This window comes from Sapajus apella, unplaced genomic scaffold, assembly GCF_009761245.1.
Source record: "Sapajus apella isolate SASKATOON/1434 unplaced genomic scaffold, GSC_monkey_1.0 scaffold128, whole genome shotgun sequence".
NCBI lineage: Eukaryota > Metazoa > Chordata > Mammalia > Primates > Cebidae > Sapajus > Sapajus apella.
Genome location: NW_022437068.1, coordinates 749495 through 762024, shown reverse-complemented (window position 1 = coordinate 762024; position 12530 = coordinate 749495). Strand labels below are relative to the sequence as shown.

Genomic DNA, 12530 nt, shown 5'->3' with positions numbered 1-12530 from the left:
ACTTGCTGAATTTTGGTGGATTGGGGGAGCAGGAGTGAAAGGAGGGAGTAGCCAGTGAAAGGCTTCACAGAGATCTGAACAGGGCCTGAAGGAAAAGGGGAGTTTGCCAGGCAGACAGCATGGGGGTGATGAGGAAGGAGAGTGCGGTCGTGTGCCGGGCAGATTGGGCTGGGCTGGGATGTGTGCCTTTCTACACTTAGGCGCATTTCCTCTGTTCCCTCTCTGTCCTGATTTGTCGGTCATCACTGAAGCCAACTCAAGCTGGCTTTGGCTCAAACAAAATGCTTCCAATTAATTGCCGTGCATTGAAGTGTCCTGGATGGCTTCAGGCACACCCACGGCTCTGTGGACATGATGGGAAAGGCTCTGGGGACAGTAACGGGAGGAGCGAGGTCCCTCCTGCAACCCTCTGCCGTCCACAGGACGCCCAGTGTCTGTTGTCTCAAGGCAGATTTGAGAGAGGGGGACAGACCAAATCAACAGTTGAGCTTTCGCCCTTTGTACCCTCACTGATCCAAACAGCCAAAACCAAGGGCCACTACACACACCCTTGGAGCTGCGCTCCCTCTGTTGATTGGCTGTGTTTAGCAACGGGTCTCCAGTGTTGAGGCGGGAGGTAGCGGATGCAGTCAGGCAGGGCTCCAGGGGCGGTGCCCGGCACTGTGGTGGTCCTCACATGCTGACCCCCCCCCCCCCCCCCCCACAGAACCGGCCCTCCGTGATCACCTGCGCCTCAGCCGGCGCCCGCAACTGCAACCTCTCGCACTGCCCCGTTGTGCACAGTGGTTGTGCTGCGCCAGGCCCCACCAGCTACCGGAGGCCACCGAGCGGTGAGTGTCCCAGGCTTCCTCACCAGTGGCAGCAGAGCCCTTCTGTTATGCTGTTGGCTGAAATCCTTTGTTCCTGAGCCCAGCTATTGCTGAGGTCGAAAGGAGTATTAATTTTGAGCACATACAGTGTGCACCTAGCATTGCGCATGGCTTGGGTGGGAAGGGTGTGAGAAACATGCTGCCCCCTCCCCCACACTCCAGGATACCATGCTCTAGTTGCAGGGAGGGCAGCAGCTGATGTTATTTAAATGTAATGCTATGTTCTCTTTTTGAACTTAAACTCTGGCCTAGTGCAGACGGTATATAACCATTTTACAGAGAAGTGACCTGCCTAAGTGCCTGATTTAGGGGAGGTGGGCTGTTTGCAGAACCTACACTGACCATGGCAGCCAGTCCAGCTCTGGGCTGCCTGAGGGAGGGTGCTGCAGCCACCTGTGTCTGACTGCCTTCCTGCTTGCCTGCAGCCACCACCACCTGTGACCCCGTGGTGGAGGAGCATTTCCGCAGGAGCCTGGGCAAGAACTACAAGGAACCTGAGCCGGCACCCAACTCTGTGTCCATCACAGGCTCCGTGGATGACCACTTTGCCAAAGCTCTGGGTGACACGTGGCTCCAGATCAAAGCGGCCAAGGACGGAGCGTCCAGCAGCCCTGAGTCTGCCTCTCGAAGGGGCCAGCCCGCCAGCCCCTCTGCCCACATGGTCAGCCACAGTCACTCCCCCTCCGTGGTCTCCTGAAGGGAGCGCCTCCTCCAACACCACGTGGATGTGCATGGTTTGCCTGAGCTTTGAACAGTGCTTAAAAAAAAAGGGGGGGAGGGTGGGGGGAAGGGATGGTTTATTCGCAAAAACCATGTTGTTGGGATTTTTGTTGTTTTGTACTTGCTTGGTATCCGTATAGGGGGGCCCTCAAACATGATAGCAGGAACTACGTGTGGAACATCTGTCTAATGTAGCATCCTTACTTCCTGCCTCAGTTACCAAAGAAACCTCTGATGCAGGTCTGCTGCCCCGACGGGGCCAGGACTCCACAGCGCTTTCTTAGTCACAAGCCATGATGAATTGGTGACTCAGACGCTTTGTGCTTTTTCCTTTGCTTCTTGAGACCGGGGTGTGTGCAGCTCAGCTTCCACGGCGTGTTTGGTTCGGTCCGTGTGTGTGCGTGTGTATACTTGAAGAGAACTGTCGTGTCTGATTTGCACTATTGGAGGAGGACTAAAGTTGCCTGCCAACTTTGTGTGTGATGCCAGAACTCTGAGGGCAAACTGCTGAAAAACAAAGGGTTTAAGGATGACATTTCTGACCATTTGTGTTTGTTTTTTTTTTTTTTTTTTTTTTTTTTTTTAATCTAGACAATACAGCTTTGGAAGGGGAAGTCTCATACAGGTTATAGGTCTTTCTCTCTCTAGATTTCAGGTGCTTGCAACTGGACTGCAGACTCTACCAATCACGGGCATTTTACTTTCTCTGAACACTGCAGTTTGTTAGACTAGAGCTGAGGTTGGAGGATTCCATAGTGCTTTAAACGTGATGCATGTTTTAATGGAGAAAAAATAGCTGGTTTCTATTATATAGGCAGTAAACAAAAACTTAATACTATCTTCTTGTCAGAATTAGTTTATTTTTGTCAGTTACAGTCCTAGATATACTTACTGCTGGTACAGTTGTACTCTAAGATTTGTATTTGATATTCACTTTACTCACAAGTAGTGCGGGAGGCCAGCTCCTGGCCGGCCCTCGCGATGAGCAGTGGTCAGCTGCGGTGTGGGATGCTGGAGTTGTGCTGCAGACTGACATCATTTATTTTTGCATCCCTGTCTGCTTTGTTAAAAGCTCCCGGGGAGGTGGGGTTTGTGTCTTCCAAATTCCCTACATGCAGAAACTGCTCCCTTTGAACTCTCTTGGCTGAACAGCAGATTACTGACAATCTGTGATAATAGTGTTTCTTATGCTTCCTCGTACGCTGGGGCCAAGGTAGTATACATTCCTCTGACTTTATACCGTTATTACTGCATTTATTATTCGCTATATTAATAGTTACTAACTAGAAATTAGATGAATCAAGCATGACAGACACAGCTGTGGAGGTCACAGCTGCTGCTCTTTTTGGTCAATGAGCGTTTCTATCCCCTCCACCAGGGTGTGCTACGTCCCACCTGGCCCACCAGAAGCTCACGCAGCCGCCACCTGACCAGGTGACACAGGCGTGGTCACCTCCCCTGCAAGGCTTTATGGCCTCATGCACACAGCAGGAGCCCTGGTTTTACAGTTCCACTGTTGGATTTGGGAACCGGGCACTGGGTGAAAAGGTCAGAGGGTGGCTCTTGCTGTAGGCACAGGGTGCTGCCGGCCTTTGGAAAGCGGAGGAAAAGCCCTTCTCCTCGCCCCGCACACATTTCACTCCCACTCTACTGGGCTTCCAAGCTTGGCTTTGGCATTCAGGCCCCTATATTTTCTGTAGGAAAAATCGTTGAGAACACTTTTTTTATATAGGTAATTTTAAGACCATCATTACGCTGTGCGTAAAGAATGTACAGAGAAATTTGTAGGTATTTTTTGAAGAACATTAATTTGTTAATGATATGTAGCTATTTAATTTTTCCCTTTCCTATTGTAATCATTCATATTTTTTTGTTTGGAAAAAAAAGTTGATCTTTTTTTTTGTCGTAGATTCGTCTGTAAAAGTGCAGGAACACAGTTATTCTATGAGAACACTGCATCTGCATTACTAGCCACTAGTTTGTTATTGCTACAGGCTACTGAGTGTCGTGACAGGAAAACATCCCACTGCTGACCGGCTCGGTGGAGGACACTCCTGGGACAGGTCTCTTTGTCAGTGAACAAGGGCGTCACTCTGGGGGGGGGGGTCGGCGGTGCTGGCGGCCGGGTCCCTGGCGCACTGACCTATCTGGGATAGGCGGTACCCTGGAGGGGCCTCGGGCAGAGGGGGCAGCAGAAAACCAAACATTTCACTGAGAAAGAGCCCCTCCCTGCTCTAAGAAGGGGCTCCGTGAAGTTCTTCCAGAGCCACGCCGTCTACCGTGCGCTCTGACCTTCTCTCCATGTGTGTAAATCTGTAATATACCATTCTCTGTGGCCTGTTTTTCCTGGAAGAAGAAAAAAAAAAAGGTTTGGCAGGCCATCTTTTTTTGTACTTAAAAGTAGCCTTAAGAACAATAATAAAGTGCTCTTAAACTACATAGTGTACGTGTGGCTCTTCAACCCTGGAGTTTCAGCACTGGGCTGGGGGGATGGACTTGGGCCCTGCACCTGTCCGGCTGTGTCCCCACGAAGCTCCCATGAGCTGAGTGACAGCCACTGGACCTTGGACTGGCTACTTCGGGAGAAGCCCTTATTTGAAATCTACTGTACCAAATCCCACTATTTTAAGGGTCAGCCCAGACTCAATTTTGACTTTGGTTCTGGGCCTCAGATGAATGAAAGCTGAAAAAATAAAATAGCAGGAAGGGAGCCTCTGGCTCCTACACTGCTCCAGGGACGATGCCTTCTACATCTTAGAGGGGAGGGGTCGGCGGTCCCAGTACAACAGGGATGGGGCAGGGTGGGCAGAGGCACCTGGGCCGCCTCTGGATTTCCACACCCTGCTCTCTGGGCCTCACAGCTGCACACACCCAGAATAACGAGGAAAATAGCTCTTGCCCGAGTTACCCGATGGTAGAGCCATCTGACCCCTCCTCAGCTGGGGCAGGAAGGGAGCCCTGGCTCAGCCTTCTGGGCCTGTCATGCTCACAGGGGCAGGGATGGGAGGAGCCTCATCCAGGATCTATTCCTGGGCTCTTCCCCCAGCTCAAGGCAGCAGCAGAAACTCCTCTGCCTCAGGCAGGCAGGCAGGCAAGCACAGATTATATGCCCATAGCTGAGGACAGGCCAGGAGGCAGGAAAGCCTTGTCTAGGCGGCTCACTCCGTCCGCGGTGGAGATCTGGGGTCACTGGGACGAGTGTGGCCCTTTAGTCCCGCACCCTGCTCAGCTCTCCTTCCCTTTCCCCTCCCCCAGGGCCAGGCTGCAGTGCAGTCACAGGGTCCCACCCTACCCATGCCCAGGGCCCCCACAGGAGAAGCCTGCAGTGGGGTTTGTGGCGCATGGGCAGAGCAGGTTGCTTACTTCCCCATTTGGTCTGTGTTGGGCCACCCCCTGGGGACCGAGGGATAAGGATCCTGGGGGCTTGGCTATCAAACACTGACAAGAAAAGAAAACTGCACGGAGGGACCAAGTCCCAGGTCAACAGCAAGGCCAAAGCCAAGGTTATTATTTAGCTCTGAACTGGCTGCATCGTGAATCCCAAGCAATGCCGAACACTGGCTGTTCCTGGGCAGTGGAGGGGGTCCCAGTCCTCAGGGTATGGAAAGGAGGAGACCGGAGAGATTGGAGGGACCCAGGGCTCAGAATCACCAGGCCCAGGGTCAGCAGTCCTGCTCCGGTGACGGATGCTCCTCAGCAGGCCGCCGGGAGATGTCAGTCCCACACACAGGGCCGGCTCAGAAAGTCTCATCGTCGCTCATGTCCCAGATCTGCGTGAAGAAGGGGAGAGGCTCAGCTGAGCTGTCCCACCGCCCCATGGTGCACACTGATGCTTCAGAACCACAGCGGTCAGGGCAGCTACCATGTGCAGAACACTCCCTTGTGTCTGAGGGACTGTCACCCCATTTCTCTACAAGGAAACCAAATCTCAGAGAAGTTACTTCACTTGACCAAGGCCTCACTAGTGTGTATGTAAACCACCTGGCAGAACCAACAGTGGAGGCTGGGGCAGGCTGGGATTTGCAGTGGGAATGTGCCTCTGCTCACCTCCTGCATGCACTTGGCGGCCCGTCCCTGACCCTGCCAGCCCCTGCTCACCCTGGCTTCTGCAGCACTCACCCCACCCCAAGCCAGCTTGTTCTCCTCGCAGTCCACCTGCCCTCTGGAAGGCAAACTCCCCGCGGGCAGGGATTTCTGGTAGGGGAACGTGCTGCCTTGGGAGGCTGCACCCTGGGCACCTGCTCTGCTTTCCCTCTAACTGTAGACCAGTTGCCCACACTGCCGACTCACGCTAGAGAGCTGGCTGATGCTCAAGAGCAAGCCCTCCCCACCAGCCAGGGTGGAGGTGGCCTGGAGCAGGGCAGTGGAGATAGCCAGAGCCCGCCACGGTCCCTCAACGTGTGTCCTCTGAGCCTCGCTGTGAACCTGGGGAGCGGAAGGCCCCATTACGGCTGTGAGGAGAACTGAGGAACGCCCAGCAAGACCCCACCTCCATGGGCCCAGGCCCATTCACTCCCTGCAGTCCGTGGTGTGAGCCCCCAAGGAGAGAGCCCAAGGCCAGCATAGCAGGTCCGAGGGCTCCTGGCACCCTGGGCTCCCTGGAGGGCTAGTCCCTGAACCTACGCCTTCAGACTTTCAAAATTCCTAGAATTGGTTGCAAAAGGCCACCTCAGTGCTAGCAGAGCTGAGAGAAGGAACAGTGTGTTTACACGAGGCTGGCCTGGGGAGACGGAGGCCTGGCCAAGGTAAATATCAACACCAGCTTGGCTTTCAAAGTCAAGGACGTGGAAAATAAATAGACGGAAATTTCCTCTCTTCTGAGGACCCAGCTCCCAGGCTGAGGGGCGGTGGGCAACCCTCTCACAGCCCCCGTCTCCCCTGAGGCCCAACTAAGCTCTTGGGAGGGGACTGTCAAGTCAGTCCAGATGCCCGCACAGCCAGGCTGTGGAAGGGCTGGTCTGGGGTCCAGCAACCAAGTGTCCCTTTCTCTGGGTCAGGTCCCCACAGAGCTCATCCTCAGTGCGGCTGAAAACTCCCCTAGGGTGGGACTGAGCAGTGCAGGGCGGGGTGGCTGCATTTCTAACAGGTTATATTTCGGGTCAGCACCCTGATTTCTGGGTTCTGATGGTCTAAGTGGAAGAAACTGAGCCCCTGGAGGGTTTGCTAGCACAATCCATCCATTCTTCCACTCTCCCACTCCATGAACACACATTCATGGAGACTACTCTGTGCCATGTGCTATGTAGACCTGCTGTGAATGCTCTCTCACTCCTCACATCTACCTGTGAGGTGCAGATGGAAACAAGCCCAGAGAGCTAAGGCAATTGGCCTGAGATCACACAGCAAGCAAGCTTCAGTGCTGGGAACAGGGCATGTGGAAAAGCGCTGGGTGGGCTACCTCGAGGAGGGGGCTGAGGTGGGGGATAATGGGACAAGATGGAGAATGAAAAGGGTGAGCCTTGTGGGCCGTGTCCTCTGGCACCTCCAGCAGCCTCCCGGGGGGCTGCCAGCCTGAGCAGGGCAGTGTCAGTGCCAAACAGCAGCAGTACCCTCTGCAAATGGGTGGATGGGGTTGTTCATAAAAGGACTCGGGCCTGGGCGGGGGCTGGGCTTTTTAAGAAAGTAGGAACTTTCAGGGAGGCTTTATCCATTTTACCAGATTTTTAAGAGGCATAGGTGCTCGGCCACACTCGGACTGGGTGGCCTGGGACTGGCCCTGGAGGGTGCCTGGCTGACCCCTGGCTCCTGGATAGACTGAGGCACTGGAGGGGCTATTGCTGCTGGCAGTGCCCGAGCTGTGCGGGGGATCCTGTGAGACACCCAGAGGGCTTATTGTGACACAGTTCTACAGAGCGGGGAGCCGGGCAATGGATTTTACATAACCACTCGGGGATTTTCCAGAGTGAATCCTTCAGGCAGAGACGGGCTCTCCGCTGGCCTTGTCCCATTGGCTGGGCTCAGAGGGCAGCAGCTGTCTGCATTTGAAACCTCAGGAAACAACCTAGAACAAGGACTCCTGGGGATAGGGACAGGGACTGGAGTGGGACTGGATCTGCAGGCGCCCTACTGTGTCCTCACCAGAGCTGTGTCCTTGGCAGGCCACCTGGTGTGGGGAAGAGGAACAGTGAATGTCCTCTAAATGAATGAAAATTATAGTAAACTGGCAGATTAAAAAAAATGTTAATATTCAGTGCTGACAAGGATATGGCTAAACACTGCCACAAGAAGAGTATGAATCGGTACTGTATTTACAAGATTTGGCAATACGTAATATAAACCTGTAAAAGCATTCAACCCTAAGGAAAAGACAAATGATCTTTTTGTAGGTAATATCCAAGTACACCTGGAAACCCCAATAAAATAAATGCTAAGATGAATACAAATGAAAAAGTATTGGGGTAAGAGCAAGATATAAAATTGACAACAACCAATTAAAACCAATAAGCAATTATAACCACATGTAGTACAAACAATATTTAGTTCAAAACAGAATGAAAGAGGCTGGGTGTGGTGGCTCATGCCTGTAATCCCAGCACTTTGGGAGGCTGAGGTGGGTGGATCACGTGAGGTCAGGAGTTCAAGACCAGCCTAGCCAACATAACAAAACCTCATCTCTATGAAAAATACAAAAATACAAAAAAAAACCCACCACATTTCTACTAAAAATAGTTAGCTGGGTGTGGTGGTGGGCACCCGTAATCCCAGCTACTCAGGAGGCTGAGGAAGGAGAATGGCTGGAACCCAGGAGGTGGAGGTTGCAGTGAGCTGAGATCGTGCCACTACACTCCACCCTGGGTGGCAGAGTGAGACTGTCTCAAAAAAACAAAATTGAAAGAGAAGAACCCATTATGCTGGCCAGACACAGTGGCTCAGCCTGTAACCCCAACACTTTAGGAGGTTGAGGGGAGTGGATTGTTTGAGGCCCGAAGTTTAAGACCAGCCTGGGCAATACAGCAAGACCCTGTCTCTATAAAAATAAAAAAATATAAAAGCAATGAAAAAGATAACACATGGGACTAAACCTAACATCAGATGTACAGAATCCATATGAAACCTCTGAAACAGCTGCAACAGTCCTAGAAGAATCTCACCTGGGAAAGACGTAAACTGGAGTAGATACAGCCACACCCGTTGTTTTTGGCATTCGTAAAGATGTCAGTTTTCTCAAAGTGAATACATTAACAAAGTCTCAATTTTTAAAAATAAGCAAATGTTTTCTGGAGCCAGCTGAGCTGGTTCTAGGCTATGTGGAAAAGCAGGAAGCAGAGACACCCAGGAAACCCTCTGAACAGAAGAGCGGCAAGAAGCCCCCACCGTGGGCAGGAGGAGACGCCATGAAGCCCCCTAGAAAGTGAGTGCGTGAGCATGGGAACACTCGGACGGCCAGCAGGACACAGCGAGCATAGAAACGAGAGAAGACTGTGTCCAAGAACATGTGGAAATACAAGACTTTAATGATGCAGGCCTGCGGAGTGCCATCTCAGCTCATTAGGAAAAGATAGACTTTTTCAATAAATGATATGAAAAGAAGTAGAGAGTCACTTGGAAGAAGAGAAAATTGATTCCATGCCTCACCCCACACGTTAGAATCAACTCCAAATGGGATGAAGATTAAAATGTTAGAGAAAATAAAACCATAGAATACCAGATACAAACACGGGTGGGCTCATTATAGCCTGACAGTAGAGAAGGCCTATGATCCCAAATCCATAAGCAACAAAAAATGGAAACACTGGATCTGCAAAAACTCATGCATGCAACGTGCATGGAAAAACACAGTCAAAAAGACACACAGCAACCTGGGAGAAAACGTCACAGCATACCACGAAGGGCTCATCTCAGTAACAGACAGCTCTTAGAGACCAAGAAAAGAGGCCAGGCACGCCTGTCATCTCAGCACTGTGGGAGGCCGAGGCGGGAGCATCACTTGAGCCCCGGAGTTCGAGACTAGCCTGGGAAACATAAGGAGACCCTTTCTCTACGATTTTTTTAGAATTACCCAGGTGTGGCGGCATGTGTCTGAAGTCCCAGCAACTCAGGAGATGGGAAGATGATGTGAGCTTGGGAGGCAGAGGCTGCAGTGAGCCGTGATTGCACCACTGCACTCCAGTCTGGACAACAGACAGTGAGACTCTGTCTCAAAAAAAAAAAAAAAAAAAGACAAAAAGACCAAATTTTTAAAAACAGGCTAAACACATGGACAGTTCTCAGAAAAAAGATAGGCAAAGGGCCCTTAAACAGAAACAAGACGCACAGCCTTACTCATAATAAAGGAAATGCAAAGATTTCCTAAGACACAGAAAGTACTAACCAGAAAAAAATGGGTTTGCATTTCACAAGAATTAAAATTTCCAGTCTTGGAAGGATACCACTGAGAAAATGAAAAGGTAAGTTGCAGACTAGGAGAAAATATCTCTATATAAAAAGAACTTGTATTTAGAAAATAAAAACTCTTACAACTTAATAATAGAAGACAAAAAGTTGATTTGGGGGAAAAAGACTGGAAGAGAAACTTCACAGAAGAGGAAATGTAATGGCAAATAAGAGAAGATGCCCAGCTTGCAGTCCTCGGGGAAATGCAAATCAAAACCATACAGAGACAGTGCACCCCACCTCCTTGGAGAGCTGAAGCTAAAGACCAACGACACCCAATGTCCGTGAGGATGTGGGGCAGGAAGGGCCCACACGCTGCTCCTAGTGGGAACAGAAAGTAGCAAAACCACTTTGGAGAAAGGTCTAGTGACTGGTGAAGTGACGCGCACGCTCACCATGTGATCCAGTCATTCCACTCCTGCTTACGCCAAAGAAACGAAAACACATATCCACAGAAAAACTTGAGCCAGAGTGTCCACAGCAGTCTTAGAACAGGTACAAACTAGAAACCACACAAACACCCATCAATGGGAAAGCAGAAAAATTGTGGTATATCCATACAATGGATACTACTAAGCCGCTGAGTACCAGTGTGCTCAACAACACATGCATCTCAGTGTCTTCATCCTGGGTCAAAGCAGCCCAACTGGAAGGGGTGGGGAACAGGGTGGAAGGGTTTGAGGTTGCAGTTTCGTGGTATGAATAGCCTAGAGGTAAAACAGACATCACGGGGCTGTCGTTAATCATGCTGGATTGTATACTTGGAAACATGCTAAGCGTAGATTCTAGGTGCTCTCGCCACATGCTATGTAAGTTGACAGACATGTTAATTTCCTTGACTGTAGTAACCATTTCACTACGTGATGTCAAGGTATCTTGAACACTCTGAATATATACCGTTTTTAAGAAAACAACCTTAACACAAAATACAATATACTTCAAATAATTTCATTTATATGAAATCCTAGAAGGGCAAAAACCCATCTGTGGTGACAGGAAGTAGATCCTTTGTCACAACTCAACACTTAAAATGGGTGCATTTCATTGAATGGAAATCACACAATATAGTTTATTTAAAAAAAAAAAAGTACTGAGATAAAACTAGTGAAAATCTCACTGCTTCATGATCCGTTCTGCTGGTGAGCCTGTGGGGGAACCACTCTCCTACCTCCTTGGTGAAACCGAACAGCACCGCCCCTGCAGAGGACAGTCTGGCAGCAGCCACAATTCTGAGGCTTCACTTTTGACCTGGCCATCTCACTGTCAGGAGTCTGTCCTGAAGACACGCCTCCACTACAGGAAAGGGTATTATCCCTTGCTGCGGCATCTTTTACAGGAAAAGCTTGGGAACAGCCCAAGAGGCCCTCAGCGGGGAACCAGCTGAAGAAACCATTTGCTGCACACCCACACCTGGACTACTGAGGCCCTAAAACACAGTGAGTTCCATCAGCTGATATGGGCTCAGTTTCATGATTTCTTTAGTGAAAGAAAAGAAGAAAGAAATGCAGAGTATCTGTGGCATACCACGTTTGTGTAAGAAAAAAAGGTTTTTTAAATTTTGCAAATATAAACACAGGAATGATAAAAGCTGAAATTAATTTAAATGCCTCCCTACAGAGGGTGCGTGGGGATGAAAGCGAGACTGCTCTGAGCATGCCTTTTAATTTTGAATCATATATTTGTTACATATTTTAAAAACTAAAAGGAAATGCAAAAGTACAAGCAACAACGAAATAAGTAAACTGGAGTTAGTAAAAATTTAAAATTGTTGTGCTTCCAAGGATACTGTTAAGAAAGAGAAAAGACAGGCTGGGTGCAGTGGCTCACACCTGTAACCTCAGCACTTTGGGAGGCTGAGGCGGGCGGATCATGAGGTCAGGAGTTTGAGACCAGCCTGACCAACATGGTGAAACCCTGTCTCTACTAAAAATAAGAGAATTAGCCAGGCATGGTAGCGGGCACCTGTAATCCCAGCTACTTGGTAGGCTGAGGCAGGAGAATTGCTTGAACCCGGGAGGCGGAGGTCGCAGTGAGCCGAGATCACGCCACTGCACTCCAGCTGGGACAAGAACAAGACTATTCCGTCTCAAAAACAAAAAAAGACAAACAGAATGAGAGAAAATGTTTGCAAATCATGTATTTGATAAGAGACTTGTATCTAGAATATATAAAGACAAGAGTTTGAGACTAGCCTGGGCAGCATAGTGAGACCCTTTTATATTTTTTCAGAAAAAATATAAAAGCTATTTACAACTCAATAATAAAAAGACAAATAATACAATTTAAAAATGCAGCAAAAGTCCACGTGTGGTGGCTCATGCCTGTAATTTTAGCAATTTGGGAGGCCAAGGTGGGAAGATCACTTGAGCCCAGGAGTTCAAGGCCAGCCTGGGCAACATAGGGATATCCTGTGTCTACCAAAAAATTTAATAACTAGGTGGGTGTGGTGGTGAACACCTGTAGTCCCAGCTACTCTGGAGGCGGAGGCAGGGGGATCCCTTGAGCCCAGGAGGTCAAGGCTGCAGTAAGCCATAACCGTGCCACTTCCACTCCAGCCTGGGTGACAGC

General features: G+C 50.0%; 2 protein-coding genes across 15 annotated transcripts in view; one reads left to right on the top strand and one right to left on the bottom strand.

The window, feature by feature from the left end:
• Positions 1-3944, top strand: part of VGLL4 (vestigial like family member 4) — a 166085-nt gene extending 162141 nt beyond the window's left edge. For all 9 annotated transcript variants that reach the window (XM_032262232.1, XM_032262236.1, XM_032262231.1 and 6 more), the window contains 2 exons: positions 707-830; positions 1295-3944. In XM_032262232.1, the coding sequence (XP_032118123.1) occupies positions 707-830; positions 1295-1566 (396 nt within the window). In that variant the 3' untranslated portion in view covers positions 1567-3944. The remainder of the gene's footprint in view (positions 1-706; positions 831-1294) is intronic.
• The window catches only part of ATG7 (autophagy related 7), a 261895-nt gene continuing 251794 nt past the window's right edge, over positions 2430-12530 (bottom strand). For all 6 annotated transcript variants that reach the window (XM_032262224.1, XM_032262222.1, XM_032262223.1 and 3 more), the window contains one exon: positions 2430-5359. In XM_032262224.1, coding sequence (XP_032118115.1) covers positions 5327-5359 — 33 coding nt within the window. In that variant the 3' untranslated portion in view covers positions 2430-5326. The remainder of the gene's footprint in view (positions 5360-12530) is intronic.